General features: G+C 51.8%; 1 protein-coding gene across 1 annotated transcript in view; it reads right to left on the reverse strand.

Annotated features, from left to right (window-relative positions):
- Lhx4 (LIM homeobox 4) overlaps nt 1-21,932 on the reverse strand; it is a 38,896-nt gene extending 16,964 nt beyond the window's left edge. The window contains exons 1-2 of the mRNA XM_047521007.1: nt 21,820-21,932; nt 5,273-5,444 (exon numbers count right to left, since the gene is read on the reverse strand). Coding sequence (XP_047376963.1) covers nt 5,273-5,444; nt 21,820-21,895 — 248 coding nt within the window. The 5' untranslated portion in view covers nt 21,896-21,932. The remainder of the gene's footprint in view (nt 1-5,272; nt 5,445-21,819) is intronic.
- Nucleotides 21,933-24,602: the final 2,670 nt, after the last annotated feature.

Genomic DNA, 24,602 nt, shown 5'->3' on the forward strand with positions numbered 1-24,602 from the left:
GCTCAGCTGATCGGGAGCGGGAGCGCTCGGGGCAGCAGACAGATAATCCCGGACTCATCACGGCCTGATGTATGGCCTCGGGTCCCCAGGGGGACTGCTGGGCTAAGTAATTGCTTCTGCCTTGATTACAGGCCGTCACAAATGACTGTGGGCCCGGTCCCCCCAGTGTGTTTGACTCTTACAAATGTCCACCAGCTCTGCCGCTATCTGGAGCCTCTGATCGTTACCTTAAAAGGTTTAATTTGCTTAGCGAGGGAATTAGACTATAAACTATTCAGAAATTATGGAAAGCCACACGTCAAAGAGACCCTCCCCCTGTGGGTTCCTTAGCACATTTTGCTAGAGCTGTGTGTGTGTGTGTGTGTGTGTGTGTGTATGTGTGTGTGGTTATCAGAAATAAAAAGTGGCTCAGCAAAAGTCTGTCTCCAGGTCGGATCCACAACCACCAACCCCAGAATTGCAAGAGCCTCTTCCTGGCACAGAGGGAGGCTGGCCACTCCTGCCAGAGCCGGACACTCTGCGAAGTGAAGGTCAAGGGCAGCAGCATCTGCCCCAAAGTTCTGGGCCTGCAGGACAGACACACCCTGTGAGGGAAGCGCCTGACGGCTCCTGCCCCACATCCACACTAGAAGGTGGCCATGTGTTCCTGCCACTGCCACTGGACACAGCCTGACCTGCAGCCCAGGCCTTCTGCAGCCACGCCACCCCCGGCCCGTGACCCCAGGACTCCTCTTCTTGTCTCCCCTATATCCTTGCACCTGCACAAGCCTAATAAGAACAATGATAACCCTTGAGCTCGTACCCAGGTAACTGGATCCTCACAGGAACTCAAACAAATTGACATTTTAGAAATGGGAATGCGAGGTTCAATGAGGTCTGACACCCCAAGTTCACACTGAGCCTGGACTCAAACTCTCCACCCACTCCCCTTAGGAAGTTCACTGCCCAGCCTTGAGCCTGCCTTCCCCACGCAAACCCACAGCACTGATGAGGAATGGAGGTCCTGGTCACCCAGGGGACTGACGGAGGTCACCAGTGAAGACTCAAACACAGCCAGCAAACCCCACTGTGGTGCCAAGTGTGAGGAGGAGCTGAAAGCCCAGCGGTGCCCAAGGGTGCAGCCTACCTGCCCTTGACGGAGGCCGTCCAGGACTGACTGGCCAGGAGAGGCCCGCAAGGCCTCCAGGGAAATACAGCCCCACGCAGCCAGCAGCCCTGCACAGCTCTGGTGACACAGCGACCCTCCGTTCCACCAGGAACCCCGGCATACCCATCTCTGTCCACCCAGCAGGTAAGGGCCTCAGGGGCAAGGAGACAGTCCTGAGGAGTCCGATGCTTCAGACAGAAGCCCTGGGGACAGTGTCCCAGAGCCTGGCACTTCCCCACACCCCCTGGGATGGGCTCACGTGAGCATGCCTCCTGGTGGTCAGGGGAGGCTTGAAGCTGCCCACTGGCCTGGAATGACCTTGAAGCCTTGCCTTTCACTGCAAAACCTGTATGAGTCTGCCCTCTCTTCAACTCTACAGTGACATGATTTTGTATCATAATAATCAGTGTTTTGTCTCCCAAATATTCACATAGATCAACCTGGCTGGTTTGTGGCTTAGCCCTTGCCACGCTGCCAGGCCACCCCACCTGGATCTGAGGACGGCTAGGCAGTTGAGTCCTCTCCGCAGGAAGCTCTCAGAGCTGGGTGGTGCAGGGTTGGGGGGACAGGGACCAGGAGGAGCCAGAGCAGGCCCAGCTGGAGGGGGCTCTGAAAGCCTGGCCCTCCAGGGAGCACGTCAAGAGATCCACATCAGGGACAGACACCCAGAGATGTCCATGAAGCACCTCGCTGTGCAGGCCACGGTCACCCCTGCCTCCTTCCCAACTCTGGGCTGCTGTGAGCTACTCTGAACAGACAAGGGAAGGCCTCGTTATTTGCTGGCACACAACTAATCGAAAGGACGGGAATTCAAGGGAGCTTCATTTGGGTTCACCAAATCTGCTCATAGCTCCATTTTGCAAAATGCTCTTTGAAAGCTGGCACAATTAGAATTCCTGTTTTTCCTGAAGAGGACACTAAAGCTCAGGGATGTTAAGGAAGTTGCCTACGGGCACCCAGTCAGCCACTGACAAAGCTGGCACTGGCAGCCAGCTCTTGGAGCAGAGAACCCGTCCTTTCTGTACCGGGCTTTGGAGTTGGGGAGCTACTGGGCTCCTCATAGAACCGCACTGGTGAGGAGGAGGAGCCCCAGGAGTCTTGCTCCCAACGCCTTACTCTCCAGGCCCTGGTCCCTTTGCAAGGAGACATGGAACAGTGACATGCTGGACACATAATTCTGAAAGGACCTGCTTATTAAAAGCAGCACAAGAAGCTGTTGGCTCCCAGCTCGCAGTTCAAGGCCCCAGAACAGACATGCGCAAGGGGGAGGCTCTCCTGACGCCTAAAGGCCTCCTGCGCTCAGAGCAAATAACAGCCACCTCAACACATTAGTCCTCAGAGCCTCTCCTCTTGGGTCTCAGAATTTTATTTCCTTCAGAGAAAGGAAGCCAAGGACCCAGGAAGCAAAAACAATAAACAAGAGAAGTCAAGAGCAAGACAGAGTTCAAAAGAAAAAGGCAGCAACCACAGAGTACAGCCTCCCGCCAGTGCTTCTTCCTCCGGCTCCTCACCAACATTGCCCTCTGCTGCCGATCACCAGCATCACTCAGCTCCCTGGCGGAAGACTGGGAAGTCTGGACCTCAGACTCCCCCAGGGCCTGGCTCCACCTCTCGACCACCTCCAGGGGTCACTCTGAACATCACCAACTCGACTAGAAACCTGCACCCAGAATAAAAGCGAAGGATGCCCCTGAACTTAGGCAAGGCAGCCCCCCATTCCTGTGGAAAAGAGGTGAAAATATGAACCCTCCGTGACATGCTGGACACGTGGTCTGGAAAGGACCTGCTTAGCAAATGCAATGCAAGGAGTCCCCAGCCCCCAGCCTGCGGGTCACACTGCGAGGCCAGGGTGCTGAGCAGCGGAGCCAGTGAGCCCTGGCTCTGCCTCTGAGCAGGAACCGGTGGCAGCTTCCAGAAATCCCCGGCGCGTTCCTGGTTTCTTTTTCTGTAAGCAGCACATGCAAAGCATGCTTCCTGGCTCTGCGGTGTCTGCCAAACCCCATGGCCAAGAGCATTCTGAGACCTGGTGAGCAAATTCAAATACAGGGCACCTGCCATCCCTCTGCAAGGATGCCACAGGTGTGACTCCCAGAGCCGACTGTGAGACAGGAGCGGGACCTGAGGTCCAGGAGGGCCCCACCCTCCTGCCACACTGTGTCCTCTGCTGGCGGCACCACCCTGCTTGCGTGCCATCTGAAAGCAGGTGCCGCTGACATCAACGAGCCCCAGGTGGGCTGCAGGTCCTCAGAGTCTCAGGGATGGGAGGTTACGCTGCTCGGGCCTGGACAACTTCCTCCCGCCCTGTCCTTACCTAGGCTGGGGCTGCAGCTGCAATTTCCTGTACCAAACAGCCACGTCAAATCCAAGAGTCCTCGCTGGGGACTTGGGAGGCACCAATCTTCACCTCTGACTGGCCCTCCATTGGAAGGAGGAGAGTCACGTCAGCTTTAAGTCCTCCACCCCGCACAGCACCCACCGCAGAGCTAACGGTTAGGTTCAGCACCCACCTGTGGCGAGCTCCCTCGCTTGCCAGCCCTGACCATGGGGCATTTCACGAAGCGGAGCAGATCCTGGACACAAGGGGAAGGACAGTAGCTGCTATGCCTGGGGCTTCCTGACTGGCAAGATGAGGTACAGAAGAAACTGTCACCAAAGCCCTCGAGGCTTGTGGTTTACTCCTTGTTGCTCAAACACAGAGACCATTGACGGCCTATGGTCAAGGCTTGGGGACAGAAGGGAATAACATATAGGCCAACTGCTCCAGTCAACCCAGGAGAGAAAACAAGTGCACAGGAAGGAAAAGACAGAGCAGGAGGATGGTGGTCCTTAAGAATGTGGCTGTCTTCCCTGGAGGAGGAAGCACCCTTTCCAGATGGGCCCTGGGGCAAAGCTAATGGACACGGTGGGCAGTGGGTAGCTTCTGCCCTGCCCTCCTGTGGCCAAGGAGCATCGTGCACACGTGTGATGAGCTGGGACGAGGAGCACAACCTCCAGGAGCTGGCCCTGTGGCTCCAGGATTCACAGCAGGTCTTCGACTCACAACCACTAAGAGGTCTGAGAATCTTCCAAAATCGAAACCGCATATTCCTTGTGGGTGAACCTCTGGGAGGACCCAGGAGACCCTGTGTTCTGTGTCTCGGGCTGAGGTTTCTCCCTGGTTCTCTCCCCTCTCTGGTTCTCTCTCTCCTCCCATCTCAAGCAGATTTGCACCAGCTCCTAGGGCTGGTCCTTTGCTTTGAATGTTTCGGGCCTTGGAGAGTCTCCCCCAGAGCCCCACTCCACTCCCTTGAGTCACCCAGGGCTCATTGTCACTGACTGGTGACACCCACCTCCAGCCCTTGTTCTTGGCTTTGCTGTGACACATGGTCCGTGTTGACTAATAGATCCTAGGAGAGAAGTCCCAAGCTAAATGATACCAAATATCGACTCTTGGAGGTTTCCTCACCCTAACCCAAAGCTCCAACAGAGTTTTTTTGGATGGGCCCAATCCTAGAATGAATGTTGGCCTATTTAAAGCTAGTAATAACCAGTATTATTAGTAGCCCTATTTTACAGATAGAAAAACTAAGGCACCAAGAGAAGGTACGTAATTGCCCAAGAGTGCACAGCCAATAAATGGGTCAAACTCAAGCTGGGTTTGGGCTCTTAACCATCCTAGGAAAGGGCCTCTTCTCAGATTTCCATCTAAAGTGGCAACACTAATGGAGCCAGGCTTGACTCCTACCGGGGCAGTTATCCCAAACCTCTGGGGTCCTTGAAACAGCCTGGGAAACACAGCCGTGGAGGCTCCTCCAGGGCTGGGGCGTGAACTAAAGCACCCCTCTGCAAGTCTCTATGGTGATACAGCCGAGCAAGCGCCCTGGGACCCAGTCCACCACGACTCCCCTCAGGATTTGCAGAAATCCTCTGTCAGTCGCCCCGGGGAAGCCGCCCATGTCCTCCACCAGGTCCCCACCTCTGCCTCCCGCGCAGCTCAGGTGAGGCCTGGCTGGGGAACACAAGAGGGACCTCAATGAGGGGATTCACCCACTCCACCCAGGGGGACCCTCTGCCCACCCACCGCAAACATCCCCGTGCTGCCTGGGAAGGGCAGGCCAGGCCAGGACGGGCCCCGACCCCACTCACTTGAAGAAGTCCTCCTTGCAGTAGACGCTGCCGGCTCTGGAGAAGCACCTGTCGGCCAGCTGCATCTGGCAGTCGGCACACTTGAGGCAGGAGCTGTGCCAGTGTCTGTCCAGCACCTTGAGGATGAACTTGTCCAGGATGTGCTGGTTGCAGCCAGCACACTGGGGGAGCTCTGTGGAGAGAAGAGAGGGGCGCCTGAGCCTCCACACAGACCCGCTGGCCAGCCCGGCCCCGGGGGACACCTTCCCATTCTGTCTGTGCAGGATCAACATGACCCAGACCCTCATGAGGTGAAAGCTGTGCTAGAAACGCGGCCCTCAAGCGACCCCTGCCTCGTCATGGACTGAGCGAGGCCATCTGGCCTGAGAAGCAAATTATATGGGGTGGGGGTGGCACAGGGCAGTGAAGAAGGCCAGGCCTGAGGGTCTCCTGGAGAGGGAACCTCAGTGTTTGAATGGACTGCAACGGGTACCAGGAGTTGGCTCCAACAGGATCCCTCGGATTGCCTTCCTGTGCCGTGACACGGAAGTTACACACTGGTTTTCCAGATCTTCTTGCAGCTCTGATTCTGAATGTGACTAAGAGTCCACCAACCAGATGCCCTTAGGGAAACCTGAATTAGAACTGAGTTAAACACAGGGACAGCCACGGGGCAGACACCCATTGTACTGATGTGGACCACAGCAGAGGTAAGGAGTTGCTATGGTTGAAAAGTCCTGATCGATCATGGCAAAGGCAATGAAATTCTGGGGGATTGGGGGCTGTTCCTGGAACCTTGGCCTAGAGCTGGCTCTGCTGAGTGGAAAGCCACCTGATACCTGGTAATGAATCACTTTCCACTTAAATAGTGAAAGTGGATTCTGTTGTCTGCAACTGAACCCTAACCACTGCCTCCCCAGTTCCCAGCTGGTTGGCTCCCTAAGTACCAAGTACCAAGGTCAGGTACTCTGACATCCCGTCCTTATCAGGGTATTGCTTGGGGATTTGATAGTATTTTGAGTCACCAAATATTTCAAAATCTACAAATGGTCAGGCTGCCATGGTTGGGTAAACAAATAGTGCTAGTGTCTCTAACCATTTTCCCTGTGACCCCCGTCCAAAGGGGAAGATACCTGTGGCACCCTTGGGACATAGTGCTTCTGCGGTGCCCATCATGGGGCTTCCCACCTGCTGCAGACAGCACTTTGCTAACCTCTATCTGCACACAAGTCGTTCTCACTAGAAGGGGGTCCTCAAGGGACAGGAACAGCGTTTCTTCCTCATCAGCCAGCAGGTGCCTGGCACGCAGGGCTAACACTGTGGATGTTAACCTCTGGGCACCGACTGGTGGAATCTTTGCTAAGAAGCTCACCTGACACCATTGCTCGATATCTCCTAGACAGTCCACAATGTCACCAAGTTCCTAAAACCAAATCTCACACAAATCACAGGTGTTTGTCCATTCACATCATGTTCGTGGTTGGAATAAACTCTTAAAATGCTAGTTAATTAGGAAGTTTGCCTCAAAGCACTGGGGGGAAACTTAAACACATCAAAACCTATAGAGAGGGGCTGGGGTTGTGGCTCAGTGATAGAGCACTTGCCCACCACTGTGAGACCCTGGGTTCCATCCTCAGCACCACATATAAATAAACAGATAAATGTCCCTTGACAACCAAAAATTTTAAATTTAAAAAAAAAACCTATATAGAGAGAAAGCTTTCTCACATTTTAAGACACTTGTATTTAAAATGGGCTATTGGGACACTCACGAAATGCTCTCAGTAGCCCTATGCACACAAGCACTAGCCCTAGGGCCCGTTGAGCCCAGCCCCACCTGGTCCACCCATGGCCTCAGCACAACCAGCATGTGCATGGAAGTCAGACCCCAGCTAGTGATTTGCTTTCCACCTCTGCTCAGGCCAAGTTTCAGGAGGCATGGACACCTGCTAACTGTCCCTGTCCTAAGGGATCTTTCCATTCCATAGGGTTTCCTCCTTGAGAAAGAAACTGTTTGATTCGTAAGTACTTGTCAAGAAGGTCTAGTGTGTCCCACAAAGTGCTGAGCACACAATGGCTACAGAAGTGTCCCCTTAGTGAGAGGGGACAGGAAGGACACAGTTAAGACCATGGACTCTGGAGCCAGACTGCCTGAGTGTGAATCCTACTCTACTTTTGCACCTTGGACAAATTCTTTAGCCTCTGTCTGCTCTGGGTCTCCACTTGTACAGAGGACGTGATGCTGCCACTGTGCTCAGGGGCCCTCTGTGAAGCGTCCAGGAATGAACACATGAACAGTCTGTGCAAGCAACATACCTGGAGGCAGACGCCGTCCCCACGGGTGGTCCATTAACCCTTTGAGAACCAGGGAACTCTGGATGGCCCTGGGCAACTGAGACTGGAGGCAGCCCGGGACCCCAGAACCGCCCTGGCTCCTGGGCCACTAGGAGCCAGAGTCCTGCCGATTGGTTGTTGTTCAGGGGCCACAGAGGAAGGCTGCAGCTGTCTCTCCCCCAAGCCACGAACACAGCCGATGAGGCGAGGATGTATGTTGGAAATTAACTTCCAGCAAGGTATGTACCTGGAAACTCAGCGCACTGAGTACTCCAGAAACAAGACCCAGGGCTGGCGTCTGACTCCCAGACCACAGCAGCAAGAGCAGATAGACAGCCCTCTCAGCCCGCATGTTTCAGCCAGGTCAGGCTGGGCGGCCCAAACTAGGGGTCCTCGTGCAGAGGCCTGGGACCAAAGTGGGCCTGGGGTTTGGCATAAATGTAAAAGATATGCTAAGGGTGACTTTGAGTCAAAAATATAAAAACCTTTCCCACCGAATTCCACTGTTGATTGATTTTTTTTTAAGAAAGATAATTTAGAAACAGTTTCAAAGATCCACAATACACAATATTAACAGGGAAGCTGGGTACCAGAGCCTGCTGCGATCTATGCCAGGGCCCGAGCGTCTGTTAACTCGCTGATCCACACAACTCAGTGAGAGGGCGTTGCCCTACCTACCTCACAGACGAGGACCAGCCTGGAGAGGTCGGGGAGTGTGCCCAAGGTCCCCAACCAGGGAACCGGATGTGCACAGATGGCCTGAGCTGTCGCTTCCCTTGAGATGGACCAAACTCCCTCCCTGCACCCAAGGGTCCTGATCCATCACCTCACCTGGGTTGACCTGACACTTTATAGAGGGGAAACAGAGGCCGAGAGACACCTCAGAGCTGCTCCATGTACAGGGACAAGGGAAGGGATGAGACACCAGCCTCTGTGCTCCCTAACTTGTGGGAGATGGAAATGTTTGAGGCACAAATTCAGGTGTACATAATACGCCTGTTACCTCAGGTACCACATGGTACACCCATCCAATGCCCAGGAGATGGCTGGAAGCCCTGTCCTTGAATCCCTTCCACTCAGCTGCCCGGTGCCAGCTTGTTGATGGCACCTGTCAAGCTCAGACCCCTTCCTACCTGGGAGGGGGTAAAGACCTATGAACTCAGGCCCCACAGCTCAGTTGCATGGCCCCCAGGTGATTAGTGAGAAATGTACACTCTCTGGAAATTTTTCAAAGAGTAACAATATAAACCTTTTCTTTTTTTTTTTTTTTTTTTTGGTCTATAATACATCATTGTATTATACAATGTTGTTGTTTTACAATCTGAAGAGCCTGAATAGGACAGAGGCCAAAAAGATTTCCTATCAGAAATCTTTGAAGTTACAACCAAAATTTCCAAGGGGCAAGAGGATTGCCAAATCTCCAGTAAACTCAACTTATTTCACACCGCATTTAGTATCATTGAAATCCCACATTAAAACCTGAAATTTACCACCAGTCATAGTAGTACACAACTGTAATCCCACTCAGGAGGCTGAGGCAAGACAATTGCAATTTCAAAACCAGCCTCAGTAACTCAGCTCAAAGCACCTTAGCAAGACCTTATCTTAAAATAAAAAATAAAAAGGAAAAAGAAATAATAAAAAATCTATAAAAAGGGCTGGGAATGTGGCTCAGCAGTTAAGCACCCCTAGGTTCAATCCCCCCACCAAAAAAAAAAAAAAAAAAAAAAAAAAAAAAAAACCCTCAGATTTAAGCAGATCCTTGGAGTCACTAAAGACAGAACTTGCTCTATGAACCCAGTTCCCAATAGAAGGGGTCATTTCATTTAAAATGAAAGTTTTAGCTTAACTGCACATAAGCATTCTGTGGTGATATTCTCTGCTGGGGTTCTGCAGAGGGAAAACTCAGGCGTGAAACGACAGCAATGCTCCTGGAACAGCCCAGGAATGGATGGAGATGCAGAACCACTCAATCAATACCACTCCCCATCAGCTGGGCCTCCCACCGCAGTCCTGTGCCCTGCTGTGTCCAGCAGAGTGACATGGTCCAAGGCACAGACATAAGCCCACAGGGAGATACCTGTGTCTACCTGCAGATACCCTCATAGACACACATTTAAGGTACAATTCAAATACATAGACATACAGTCACAAATAAACAAAGATACACCAGGAGACACAGGCGCTCATATGTACACGAGTTTACCTGGCTTGGCCAGGTCATTTTAGAGATGAAATGGAGGCAGAGAAATGGTCTCAAAGCTGCTCTGTGTACAGTGACAAGGAAAACTGGGCCACCGGCCACAAAGGCACCCACATTACACACCCCTACACACACACACATGCACATACGTATTCATAAATGCTCAAAGGCACACGCAGCAGGCACACACATCACACACACACACACACACCCCTCCATACTCGGGCTGAGGCATAGTCACTCTGGCAAAAAGCCAATTCTTCCGAAGTCAAGCCCTACGGAGAGGAAGCCACCACCGGGTGCAGGAGCTGTCCAGTGCTGAAGTGGTGGGGAGGCAGGCGTGAGAGAAATGGAGAGCTACTGGGAGTGGGAACGTTTCTTCCGATTTGTTTTGGAGTGGAATCAAAGATATTGGGTGAATTTCTAAGTTTTCAGTTCTGTGTAGAGTTCGGGCCTTGAAATTTTTACATCTACCAAGTTGTTTACAGATTGGAGTCAGACCTGCAGTTAGACCTTAACTCTACCCTGAACATGATCCTGGACAAATTACTGAACCTCCTTGATCCTTGGTTTTGTTATCTATAAAATGAGGATAACGACATCAGTCAGTTATTGCTGTGGGGTGATCATATCAGCTAATGAGTGTGACACGCCCAACTTCACAAGACCATTGTCCAAATCAGTGGTTCGCTCCCTTCTCCTTTGTCTCATGGTCAGTCACCAACAAGATTAATTTATATATTTAATTTGTATCAAAATTATTTCAGGTGCAGTGGCACACACAGACCAGCAACTTGGGAGACTGAGGCAGGAGGATCACAAGTTGGAGGCCAGTCTCAACAACTTAGCCAGACCCTCAACAACTTAGCAAGACCCTGTCTCAAAATGAAAAAAAAAAAAAAGTAAAAAGGGCTGGGGATATAACTCAGGGTAAAGGAACCCTGGGTTCAACCATCAGGACTGAAACACACAAACATAATATTTTATACTTTATTATTTCTGAAATGCACCTTTTATCCTCCTCTGCCCCACCAAAACCCTGGAAGCTCTCCTCTACCCTCTTAATTCTAAAACGTCTAGGGGTATACCCTTTCTAATTAGCATCACCCAGTGGAATGAATGGCAGATAATGCAACGTTGCAAAGGTGTGATCTCTTTGGAATAAAGAAATCTGGCAGGTTTCTCTGCAGAATGAGGGCAGATTTGCCAGACATTGGTCCCCTCCCCACACTGGAGTGTTGGAAACAGGCTGAGGCCATCCACTGCCTGATGTCACTCACTATTGCTGTCATGCATCTAGGTGAAAGTGAAATGAGTCCAGATGAATGTTTCTAGCATTTTTCCTGGAGACAGCTAAACGTTCAGAGGAAAAGTAACTATTTCTTATTTGATAAGAAATGGTACAGACCCTTTGGCAGTAGCCATAATCTACTTCTTCATAGAGGAAGCTCATAAAACCCACACACCAGCCCTCAAAGCACCTGAAGTATTGCAGTAGGGCACACTAAGCTTATTTTCCAGAGTGGCCTGCCAGAAAATGGGTTCCATTTTTAAAACCCCAAGTTCCTCAAGCAGAAGTTAAGCTGGAACATGGAGATGGAGGGGGCTGGTGTGGTTTCAGACCACATTGCTCACACCCCTCTGGTGCCATCTAATAAGAACTGGGCATTTTTATTCCCTGCTCACGTTTCCTCATTTCCAAGAAACTGCTCTTGTGGAGCCAGGGCCACCATGAAACATTTCACAGAGGGTCTGTATTTGTTTGATCGATTTTAATTCTTTGAAAAATGGCATTTTCTATCTCCTTGGTCACAGAAGATCAACAGGGGGAAGGAAAAAAAAATTCCACTAAAGAGCCTCCAACAAGAATCAACACACCTGACACTGGTTTCCAAAATGTATTTAAAAATGTGTAACTTTCTGGGAAAATGAATCTTGCTCTCAAATATTTCCACTGGAATCATAATGCTGGTACATTAGTTTGCTATTTTAAAAACCAGGTTATTTTGTACTGATAGAAATAATGTTATTTTGACTCTGCTCTGAGACCAGGTGAATATTTTGTAAAATTTGAACTTTGATGTACTACCAGGACTTGGAGTCCTTTGAGGCATGGCCTCTTAACTGCCTTTTAGACAAACAGGCACATATGTATTCCCTTTTTCGGTATTTTAACTTGACAGTCTAAAGCTTAGGGGACAAGATTTTCCTTGCTGCTTTCAAGAAAGGGAGCTGGGGACTGTGGGAGGAGCTTCCAGGGTTCTCTGTTTGCAGATCCCACAGTCACCTACTTGCTGGGCTCAGCCATCTCCTCAGGACCCAGAGGACAGCTCCAGCCCACCCTATCTGCAAAATAGGAATCCGTGGTGACCCTGGTCTGATACCTTAGGATCGCTAGCGCTCTGTACTCTGTCAAGTACTTTCACATCTCAGGGACTCTCTCCAGTGCCCTGTGAAGGGGGTATTGTGGACAGCTGGATAAGGGGCCTTCCCAAGGGAACTTAGTTTGTGTCAGAACGGGGAAAAGAACCTTCTATCTCTCTCAGGCAGTTTCTGGGGCTGACTGAAGATCATGGCTTCCATGAGAGCTCACCAGAGTCGTCTCCCTGAGAGTTTTGCCCCAAATCCTTTTGCAGGTGACTTCAATCCAGGAGTTAGTGGTTCTTGAGCTCTGTCTTAATTAAAACTTGGCTGGTGTGTGTTTCCCAAAACACTTAATTTTGTTTATTTACGTTGCTTTACTGACCACTAACTGTAAGGAGTGGCCAAATGGGGCTTTAAGGAAACACACATACAATTAAAATACTGTGCAAATGCTTTTCTTAGAATTTTCCACTCCTTTTCCCCTGGTGAGGAAGAGAAAATAGCAGTCAAATGGCAGGCAGACTTTGCCCCTCAGGAGGAAAGTTGGTTTTTAAAAGGCAGGTTTGGGAAATGCTCTCAGTGGGGGCTCATTGATTCAGGCTGTGAATGACTTGCTGTAAAGCGTATCAGTGGCTCAAGACCCCAGGACAGGCCAAGTTATAGCACACCTGCCTAAACTCACCCCTGAGTTCTGTATGTCAAAGAATCAGAACAGAGGTAAGTTAAACTAAAATTAAATTAAAGTTCCATTACTGTATAAATATTTCAAAAGTAAAGCTTTCCAACACAAAGTGGCCATCGCCCCTGACAATAAAATCCTGTTTTCTGGTCATAACTTTCCTTTCGAATCACCTGCTGTGCCTGGCTCTCTGTGCACAGCCCACACAGGGAGAGCTGAGATCCAGGCTTGGTTTTACACCTGACAAAACCCAACTAGACAACTGGATATGCTCAGTGTCCCTCACCCCTTCTTTGCTCTTTGTCATTAAAGAAGTTCATTTTTAGTGAAAAATTTATGGTTTCCTTTTTAAAAAAAAATTTTGCACTTATTCTAAAACTGTGTGTTTTGAAGAGACTATAAAATAATTTTTCAAAGTGTCTTACAAAATCTCTCAAGTGATTTTCATAATCTAGCAAGAATAATCTCAAAAACAACACGGCTCACATACAAAAATTCAATATTAATACTTAAAAACTTGAGGAGAAGTGGTACAATTGAATTTTATGGTATTTTGTGATGCTGACCACAGCATTAAGCAAAGAGGGGTGGGCCACAGAAATACTTGAAAAATCCTAATTTTAAAAATTAGTGTCACATTTAAGGTCAATCATATTCTCTCTCATAATTATATCCACTTACATGCTTAATAAGCATCAATATATATGGATCTCGTTGTGTAATTTCTATTTTTTTTTTCCAAATTTGTCTTGACAAATGACCAGCAACTAGAAGAAAGTCAAACAATCCGCTTCACCCCTGGAAATGACTGCACCTTTTTCTCCGTTTCCCTTCCAGAATCTTTCCCACAACAGGTCCTATTTGTTTTACTTGGTGGTCTGGGGCCCCTTTGAAAATCTCCTTTGTTCTTGTGCTTATTTCAAAAAGAGTAACCTCTTCAATAAAAGAGCCAATTTTAAAATGTGCTGGAAATAATTTCAGTGCTACCATTTCAAGACTGTAATTTGGTTTGGAGGCTGTTTTTATCAGGAGGCTGGTGGCAACAGAAATACACAATGTCAATATGTATTTGGAGGGACAGAATTATTTTCCAGATGATCTAATGTCATAGAATTTGTATCCTTCAGCAGGATATCAAATATTCTCAGTAATTGCAAATAAAACAGAAAATCACACTAAGCGAACACATGAGAGTGTACGGAAATACTGTGGACACATCTCTATCTCCACTCCATTTTCACATTAAATCATTGCTAAATCTTCACGACGTGGTTTTCTGATGTCTCATTCTGTAGCAATAGCCCATGTGTTTGGCTCCCTCTCCCTCATAAGAAGAAACTTTCAATTAATTTGGCTGCAAGTTTTGTCTCTATTAAGCTATTCCCAAAACCAATCCCTTAACCCCCTAACATTATAATTAAAGCAAATTACACTTTAAAGGCATTTGGGGGTGAGGTACCGCAGTAAAACATCTGTGGTTCCAGCCAGACTGCCAGAGCAGGGGGTGGGGAGACCTGAGAAAAGAGACGCACCACAATAACAGCAGGCGTCAGGACTCAGCTCCCAGGAAGATTATCCAGTTGGCCACTAATACAGTTAACCCAAAGTCCATTTTCCAAGGGAGAATCAATTTCAGTTTCACCAGTTAAGTCCAACCTGCCCACCTATCCCCAACAACAGTGCCTCAAAATGGTTGGTGTGTGCTCCATTTTGATCAGGGCTCCCACAAAACTGAGAACCGAATAAAGGGCAAACCTCACAGCAGCATCTATTTGTATTTGATTTTTTTCCTACGGCAAACAATAGGAGCCCAGCTGTGTGGGGGAGGGTACTGTCCCACACCTGGCACCTGCTTTCCTCCCAGGGTTCCTCCGCAGAGGGTGAGTGATGGGTCTCCCTATCCTGCAGCCTGCTGGACACATGACCTCCAAGAAAAGGTGCTGTGATTCCTGCCCAATCCACGTTTCTTCCCACAAAGATTTCACTAAAGAAAGAAGGGAGAAGGAAGAATGGAGAGAGGGGAAGAAGCAGAGCAGGAAGGAAAAAAAGAAGGCTTTCAAGCCACCAAGCCAGGTTGGAATTTTACTAAGAGCAATAGACCCCATTTGCTCCCATCTGTATCATGGTCATTGTTAACTCTCACTCCGGGAAGGAAGAAACAGCAGAAAATCATTACAGAAGTAAAATTCCCCACCCGATCCAGTTTTCCAAACCCAGCAGTGTATGCAGTAATGCATCTGGTGTCACCACAGCGAAATGCTGCTTCCATCTCTCCAGCCTTGGGTTTCCCAGAGTGGGTCATATAACTCCTCTCCTCCTCTCATCAGCTAAACTGGTTCCAAGTCTATGCCTTCCAAAGCATGGCAGTTCTATTCCTGATAAATTTCCCTAATTGAAATAAATGGCACAAGGTCTCTTCATCCAAATGCACCCACCCTCCCCCATCCACAACTCCTCAACTGGAGGAGGGCACAAATTCCCCAGCCAGAGATATCTACCAGATATCCACCATTCCTGCCCAAAACAAGAGGCTCAACAGATTAAAAAAAAAAAAAACATAATGGAAAAAAGAAAAAAGGTTAATCCCAGTTAAATAATTTTCCATTCCTGCAGGACTGCAAGGGCGACCTCCCTCTTCTGGCCCCACGGTCCCTCCGCAGCACCCGGCACTCTCTGGGTCGCCTGCTAATGCGGGTGCTAAGTAATCACTAATTGACTGTTACACAGAGTGAAAGGGCGCTAAAATCCCAGGCAAATGGGAAGTTAGGACAATGCAAATATTTAGGACTTGAGGCTGTCTACACCTGGTCAGCGGGGTCATCAGGTCGCTGTTCAAAATACAAGACTCCCCAGCGGCGGGTGTTTTTGTCTACTCGACGGGAGGAAATTGCTTTGTCGGTTCCCTGCCTCCCCCCACCCCCACCTCACCTGTAGGAGGACTCGATTTTTAAAATTGACTCTAGTATTTGCAGTCAGGTAGGCGGTCTCCAAGGCGTCCTGAGGGCTCGCATCGCCCTAATCCCTGCAGCATTCAAACCACATTCCTGCCTTAACCCCCTCTGGCTTGGCAGGTCAAGAGGGAGGCACACCTAGCTTCGGTCGTTCCTTCCTTTGACTTTCTGTCTCTCCCAGTTTTATCTTGCCCCAGCTCTCCCGGTAATTCCTTTTCTTCTTCATGATTTTCACCTTTCTTCTCCATTTCCACCTTTCCAATCCCTTAGACACATTCGTCCTATTGTCCAAAAGAAAAAGAAAAATGTTCCATCTCGGGGAAAAAAACAACCCTTGAGTGACACGGAGTGAAGCCCGCGCCGGGTTTTAGGTCAGCGGCGGCCTCCTGCGTACTGTGTGCGACCCACCGCCAGAGCTGGCTGGCCTTCCCGGGCGCACACTGTCACCACTGGTGGAATTTAATTTACATCATTGGCTGTCCAGGTGGAGTCTCTCTGGAACCCGCCGCGTTTCCAGGGCTGGTCAAGGTCCGCTAAGCGGACTGCTGAGACTTGAAGGCGCACAGAACCGGACCGATCGCTCGGGCCGCGCGGACAGTCTGCCGACTGTCTTCCAGCTCCTAGGAGGAGTCATCGATCCCAAAATGGGAGCATACTTTCCAAAGGTTAAGAAGTCATGGAAAAGCTCGAGCTGTCCGCGACCGGGTTTAGTTTCGTCTTTGCAAACGCTTGGCGCGAATAGCGCAAAGGGGGCGACAGAGGTTTCAACCCCGCTTTCTCTTGCAGGGCGCACTGGGCGCGCACCGCCTATGGCGCTGCTCCTCGCGAAAAAATGTCTCTGCCACCGCTCTAAAGGTCAGAAAACAGACCTCAGTGTGGCCAATCCGGATCAGTCGAGCCTCAGGGCAACTTGGGAGAATCAGCCCGGAAAAGGAACCTGCATAACGCGCAGAATGGAGAGAGGAAAAAGACCTAGGCGCACAAATGCTAAATGCGGGGCGCGGGGAACACAGGCAATTCCTCCTTTGCCTACTTCGCCGGCGCGACCTCTACCCCCGGGCTCCGGCCGCGGACCGCGGGCCGCGGGCTACCCAAAGCGGGTTATCCCAGTAAGACATCCTGTCCTCATCGGTCTCCACGTGCGAATCTCTCAAAACCCAGGGCGAGCGCCCAGAACAGGTGCACAGCAAACCGTCATGGGGTGTGGGGGGTCATCTGCCTGTTCCCCGGGTCACTCAGGCCAGCGCTTGCCTGCCGGGTGGACGCACCCTGCCCCAGTCGCCGGCAGGTCATGCAGGTCGTACTCCCAGACTCAAGGATGTCACTCCCGCCCAGCCCCACACCGCCTGGCTCTGGTTTTACGCGCGGGCCATGGGGGAAACAAACTCAAGCATGTTCTTTCCTCTTCCCAGTCCGACTTTCTGAGACGCTGGGTGCCGCTTGGTGCTTATCTTTGCCTCTCACCGGCTCCACCCGCCAGTTCGGTGTCGGGTGAGCTGAGCGCACAGGGACCGCGGCTTCCCAAACTTTCCTTCTCCCTCTTTGCCCTCCCGAATCAAGGTCACGGACACGAGGGGCCTCGAGCGCTCTCGCAGCTCAGGCGCTCTCAGCACGCCCAACCCCTGTCGTCTCAAGCTAGGACCGGTTTTTCCAAATCCTTTTCTGGGTAGTTCGCTGCTTTGGCTGCGCGTTGGGGCAGGATCCCAGCGGTTAGGGAATCCGAACCCCAACCCACCAGGCTCAAATGGGTCGGCGGGGATACCCAAACTGACCTTTAAAAATTGGTTTGTGCCCTAGAATATTTTGGTGAGTTGGGACGGGAGGTCTGTGGTGCCCCAGTTGCTGTTTGAAATTGTGTCGGAATCTGACAGCCTCTCTATCCACACATACACGTTTATAATGTTGTCGTGGGTTTTCCCTGAACCATGAGACAAGGCAACAGAAAGAAAAGGCTCATCCCAGAGTTAAAGAGAAGCCCTGGACTGGGAAATTAGTCCCCAAGAAGTCCCCAAGCAGGACGATAAACCGTGGAGCACCAGGACTCGCCAGGCGACGTGCGTAGGGAGGTTTGCCCCACGCACCCGGAATGAGTCACAGGAAGGGAAGAAGGGGTAGTGCGACGCCCCCAGAAGTCCTTCACCCAGCGCCTACCAAATACAAAGTAAAGTAGCCTTTCCCAAAGCTTCGGGATGCTCAAGAACTTGCAGGTAGCAGTCATTTTAGGAGACAAGCAGGGGGCGGCAGTCTCCCGGGGCCGACTTTCCATTTACCAACCCCGGGAGGGACCATGCAGGTTTCTCCGTTCTCCCACGGGGTTTGCCACACACCCCGCCAGCGCTGCGGGTGCCAGTTGTCTTTCCTTTTTTTTTTTTTTTTTTTTTTTTTTTTTGTGGTGCTGGGGATTGAACCCAGGGCCTTGTGCTTGACAGGCAAGCACTCTACCAACTGAGCTATCTCCCCAGTCCCAGTTGTCCTTTCTTTTGGTGTCCGGAAAGATGATTGGGAAATAGGTCAATACCGAGTGCACAGGGCGCATCAACGCCCCACCTTCCTATACATCCCGCATTTTCCCGCGACTCCTTAGCGGGCGAGAGGAGCCAGCACGACCCAGATGCACGGAGGGCACCGCTCAGTTCCGAGAAAGGAGCTTCGCAGGCGGTTCCGGAAGCGCTCACCGCACCCAACGCAGTCGGACAGCGGGCGCTGTGAGGACTTGGACCTCGGCGTCCCTACAACCGGAAAGGGCGGCAAGGGTCACCGGTACAGAGGCAGGTTGTGCCCGGAAAGAGATAAATAAAGGGATAAGAGAGAGAGAGAGAGAGTGCGCGCTGCGACCATGCCTTGCGACCCCAAATCTTGGGCCAAGTAGTAGGAACCCACCAGTTTAAGATAAAGTCCCTTTCCAAACCCACCCATACCGCCCCCAGAGGGACACCGAACCCTTTCAAAAGGGCCCTCGGTGCATCCTGGAAGTGACCTTTTGGGCTCCTGGGGACAGGGCCCTCGCGTCATCCAGAGCAAGGAGAGGGCATTTTGAGTTCCTTAGAGGGCGGTGGCGGGACCTGCTAAGCAAACCGAAATCTCAGAAGCGGGGCGGGTGGGGGAACCCCGCTTCTCTACCCTAGGTTACTCTTGGGATCGCTCTCGGCCTTCTCTGTCCAATTCTTTCCAAGCTCTCGGCTCTGGGCGGATGCCCTTGGAGCTGCTGACGGAGCCGGAACTTGTCTGAGCGGTGCGCCGGCGGATCCCACTGCTCCAGGGTGGGTCGCGCCACCTCTGAGGGCAGCAGCATCAGAAGGGCGATGGAGCTAACCAGGAGCCAGCGGTGGCAGGAGGCGGGGCAGAGTGGGAAGGAGAGGGCAGAATCTGGGCAGAAACTGGCGAAGGGAGAGAAATTATTACACCACTTAGTAACGTTTTCCTGAAGGGAATGAATTTCGCTCATCCTCAAATAAACCAAAGAATATTCCGACCGCCAATGAAACAAACTGGATTTTAAATCCTTCCAAAACTCCTCTAGAGGCAAGGGCACCAAAGGCATGGAGATTGGGGGATCCCTAGACCTGTGCTCCATTTGTGGTGGCTCAGGGTGATGAAGAAGCAGAATCGGGGGGGGGGGGGCTCAATACAAGCCTTCTGGTTGGCAGGTCCAGGCACCCCTGGGAAAGTTATTCTCTTGTCCTCCCCAACTCAGGGTTGAGAGTCCTGAGATTACCTTTCTGCCTCCCTGAGGCCCAAGGGTGTGCTCCCCCTAGACACCCCCCCCACACACACACACTGAGCTCTTAGGACACTGGGCCCAACCCAGGAGAGAGAATAGTTCTGTCTACAGAAGTGAGGGGCCACACTCCACCTGTCCTCCAGTCCCAGCTCCAAGAGCTTAAGAGTCAGTGGTCAGGTCTGCTGTAAGGGAAGAAATAATCCACACACATTTCGAAAAGGAGAGTGGAGTGGGGAGAGAGAAGAAAAGAAAGAAAGGACAGGGAAAGAAAGAAGGAAAAGAAAAACATTCTGAGGTCTTTAGGGATTGGGACCCTCAATTTTGGCCAGTGCCTCCTCCAGCTGGCGGCCACTGAACCTGGGCAAGACAAAAGACAGCACTTATCCGATCACCCACTCCTGGTATGACATTGCCTGGCTGGGGCACCCTGAGGTAAGGGTTCTTGTCTTTACCTCCTTAGTGTCCCGCAGTTCGAACCCAGACCTAGAGCCTTGGCACACTGTAGCTCTGGAGCTGCATTCTGGGCATTTTAGAAAAGTGAGTGCCTGAGGATGGACAGCGAAGTTGTCTCCGAGCAAGACAGCCTTAGATACCCCAAAAGGTAGTTAGGACAGAGTCTAGCGTACTTCGTGCTGTACTGACCATGGAATTTGAGCCAGATGCACCGGTTACCAAGGACACAATCATACACGAGCATCTTTGCCCTACTCTGCACTACCCTTCCGCACAGCTACAGGCAGCTTAAGGACTTGATTTGAGCACCTTTGCCAAGTTTGTGTTTCTGTTTTTGCAGAGGCTGAAAACCTGCGGCATCTCTTCAAACTTCGGCACTGGAGACAAGGGAACATGACCCTCCAACGCCTTCTACAGAACACCTTAGGAGTAAATTCCCTAAGGCACAACACAGAATTGAAACTGCCAACAGTTGACACGAAAAGACTTAAAGAATAACTGTAGGATATAGTGAAGAAACTATCTAGATAGGATGAATTAAGCTATCCTCTTTTAATCCCTTCTCAAAAACTTCCCACGGAAGCCCAGGGCACTGGTTCTCCTGCCTGTCCTTTGAGATATGACCGGGACAGAAATTCTGCTATGGAGAACCGGGGCGCAGGAGGGCGCGCTGGTGCGCCCTAGTTCGTAGGCGGTCACAATCCCCTCGGTGAGACTGCTCTTAAAAAAAAAAAAAAAAAAAAAAAAAAAAAAAAAAAAACGTGTAGCTATAGCACCACTAAAGAAGTCGCAGGCGGAAGTACAGCCCCTTGGCAAGCAGAGCGAGGAAACCCTTCATCTCTTCATGGTGCCCAGGGACGCCCTGAAGAACGCACCAGCCAGCGGGGCAGGACTTAGACTGCACCCTCCACGAGCGCGCGCTACACTTGAGGACCTGTTTTGGTCTCTGCACATATTCAATCTCGTGGACTCTCGGTTCTGGAGTGAGAGACAGAGACAGATTCCCTCCGGGAAAATCTCTGCGTGTGCGCACATTCATGCATCCAGGGACAAACACGCCCCAGGCTCGCGCCGCCTTGCCAATTTCAGGCGCGGGAAGAAAGCGAGAGGGCTAGCAAAGCGCGCACACACCTCAGCCTCTCCCCTCTCCGAATTCGAGCCACTCTGATCGCCTGCCCTCGCCTGCGCGAAGGCTGAACCCCGAGTTCACAACTTCGTCTCGGCGTTTCTCCCTGCTCTGCATTCCTTGGGTAACTGGAATGTGGTGAGCAGATTCCCTCACAAGAAGCAGTAGGTCCCCCAGGCGGCGAGTGCCGCGGGCAGCAGCGGCTAGGGACGCACCAGACACTCTGGCCCGGGAGCGCGGGCGGCCGAGACTTGTGGCCGGTGCTTCCGCGCCGCCAGCCCTGGGGGGCGGGGGATGCGCTCTCCAACTTCCCGCCAGCCGGGGTGAAGTTGTACTAGAGGTCCTGCGAGCTTTGACCGCCACCCAGGGATGAAGGATGATGTTGGGGACCACCCTCGCCCTCAGGCCTGGCCTGCAGCTCGTACCCCCCTGATGTCCCCAAATAGCACGCTCCCCAGCATTCCCAGAAAAGCCATGGACTGAAGATGCGGGTTTTGGTACCCTTGGCCCTCGTCGAGAATGGTCCAGGAAGCTTTCACATTCGGCCCCAAACAGCAAAGAGCCAGGGCCTTCAAACGCACTCTGGCTCGTGCCCCTGCCCTGTGACCGCCTCTGCGCCCCGATCACCGGCCCTTCCTGGCCGGGGCCATGAGCAGCGTCCGGCCCGCCCAGCACCAGCTGAGGCTGTTAGCTGTCTTGTTATCAAATTAAATCAGCGAGAAAGGAGGTTGTCTTACGTTGCATCGGCACACCAAGCATCTCCGGGAGCCCCTTGACAGCCCCCTCCGCGGGGACAGCCGCGCTCTGCATCATCTTGGAGCAAGAGCCAGCGAGTCGCAGTCTACGGCGATCTCTGGCTCTCTCCCTCTAGCTGGGTTCAGATATTTGAAAATAATAATAAGAAACCCAACCAGGCCGCTGAAGTCACAGTGGAAGCCGGGCCCTCGGTCTCTCCGGGAGGACTCCACAGGCTGGCCGGTCCCCTCCCCCCGCCAGTCCTCAGGCTGTTTCAAATCCCTTTGATCTCGCTCTCCGGGGTTGGTGCACATCCCGGGTTGAGGAGACGCTGTTGCTGCAGCTCTGGCTTTTTTCCCCTCCTCCTTCCCCCGCCCGCTTCTCTCCCCTTCCCCCTCCACCCTTCGCGTGCCGGCCGCCGGGGAGGCCGCGGTCACCCAGGCATTTTGATTCATTCACACTGCAGGAGCGGCCGTGACGTCGCTTTCCGCAGGGAGGCCCGCCCTTCAGCCGGTGCTCCCACCCGACCACGGGCAGACGACCCCAGCGGGAGTGGGGGTCCCGGTGCCCCAAGTGAGGCCGGCGGTGCAGAAGGGCGGGGCCGCGCGGAGGGGGCGGGGCCTGGCGGCCCTCCTCTCCCGCCCCTCCGTGCGGGCCAGCTCCGGGGTATAAATACCGCTGCGGGCTGGGCCGCGGCAGCAGGTGGTCCAGGACCGCGGCGCCCACGGCGTGCAGGTTTCCGCGGGTCCTCTTGGGGTTCGCGATCAGCAGATCGTGTCCTCCCCGCCCGTCAGTTCTGACCAAGGGGCGGGACAGGGCGGGGACCCTCGGCAGGCCGGGGCCTGGGGGCATCCCCCCCTCGCGCGTTCTCGGTCCCCAGCATCTCTCCGCCGGACTGAGCGCGCTCCGTAGCCGATGACTCCATGCATCCTCCTCCTCCTCTTCTCTGGCCAGTTCCTTTCCCGCCGGCACTTCCCAGCCCCTGCTGTCTCTCCCCCGCGTCTGGCTGAGGCTGGGCCAGGGACAGCCCGTACTCGGCCCGGAACGCACGAGTCACGCAGCGGGCCGCGGCGGCCGGGCGGAGGAAGGCGGCCAGGGACAGTGCCCCGAAGGGGGGCGCGGGCCCCCAAGCGCGCCCCCGCACCCGCGGCCTGCACCCCCGTCCGCACTCCCCAGGCTCTCGGCCGAATCCTGGCCCAGGTCTCCAGGCGATCGACCCTCCGCGACCCTCCTGCCGGGGTCCGCCCGGTTCTGGCCTCCTCTCGGTCCCCAGAGACCGCTCTGCCTCGCCGGCTGCCACCGCGGGCGTTTTGAACAATTCTGGACCACGTGTGTGCAGGGCGGCAGCGTGCACACGGACACCCAGGGGTAACCAGCCAAGGGCTTGTGTTGCGATTGAATTTAACACGCGCACGCGTGCACACACGCACACACACGCTTAAAACAGTATCCCGAATGTGAATTCCTGGCAGACATAAAGCAATCCCAAGGCTGGAACGAGTTCTCCGCGCAAGTCCTCTAACCCTTCATCAGATACTCGATGCCTCCTGGCCGCAGGCGCAGGAAGCCCACCCCGCCAGCCCTGGGCCCACTGGTTCTCGGGATCCCAGCCCCGCGACTTCGCCACCCGAATTTCGTTCTGGAGTTGCAGACAGATGTTTCCTTCCAGTCTGGTGGGATCCCGCTTGCGCGGAAAGGGAGGCTGCTTCCCTCCCAGCCTTCCTGATCACTCCCTTACTTTGCTCTGGCTTTGTCCTCAAACAGGTCACACCTGCCCACCTTTCAGGGTTGACGAGGGAGGAGCATGGGGCTGGGGGCGGGGGTGGCGTTGCGGTCTGCACTGCTCAGAATTTGTCTCCAGAGGTCACAGTGACTTCTGTGTGTCCTGGTGCAGGGCTGGTATCAGATCTTCCTCTGTTTACCTGCAAGCTGACTAGGGCGTGAGTCAGAGTATGTGCAAGAAGAAAAAGCAGAGACCCTGGTGATATTTTCAATGTTTACCAAAATGTTTTCTACAGAAATATAACAAGTACCCCAACACAGGGAAATGTCCACTTCTTTAGCAACCAAAGATTTGCAAAGCAAAACAACAAAGTACACACCTCTTTTTGTTAAGTGACCAACGGGGTGTGGGGGGAATTGTAGCATTCAGGGCTGCTGAAGGTGCTTGGAAACTGGAACTCTCACAAATATTGCTGGTGTGCTTATAAACTCTTAATAGCCGTTTGGAAAGTACTTTGGCAATATGTATCACACCTACAAATTTTTCATACATTTTAGCTCATGTGATTTTACTTTTGAGTGACTATTCCACGACAATGATTTAAAAAATTTTTTAGAAGTTTCACGCATGAAGATGTTTATTACAGCATCAAGTTTTGGAGAAAAATAATCTAAATATGCAACAAAGGATAAGCAACTTAAATCAGCATGTTAAATTTGCTTGATACTATTTTATACACTCATTGAAACTAATTATAAAATCTAGTAACGTGGGAATGCTTGTGAAATATTAAATTTTTGAAAATCAAGATGAAATAATATGAGTCTAAGTGTATGGTGTGTAAAAATCATAACTTAAATAGTTATGTACACTTAAGATAGTTAAATATAAATACTCATTGTTGGTTACATCTGGGGAAACCAGTAAAAATTTTCCTGGTAGAGATACAAAGAGGAGAAATACCTTCAAGGGCATTTTGACAATATGTTTTATAGCTAAAAGTATGATAGATTTGACCCAATCCATGTAGAAATGTGTCCAAATAAAATAATCAAGAACATT

The sequence above is a fragment of the Sciurus carolinensis genome, chromosome 12, assembly GCF_902686445.1.
Source record: "Sciurus carolinensis chromosome 12, mSciCar1.2, whole genome shotgun sequence".
NCBI classification, from domain to species: domain Eukaryota; kingdom Metazoa; phylum Chordata; class Mammalia; order Rodentia; family Sciuridae; genus Sciurus; species Sciurus carolinensis.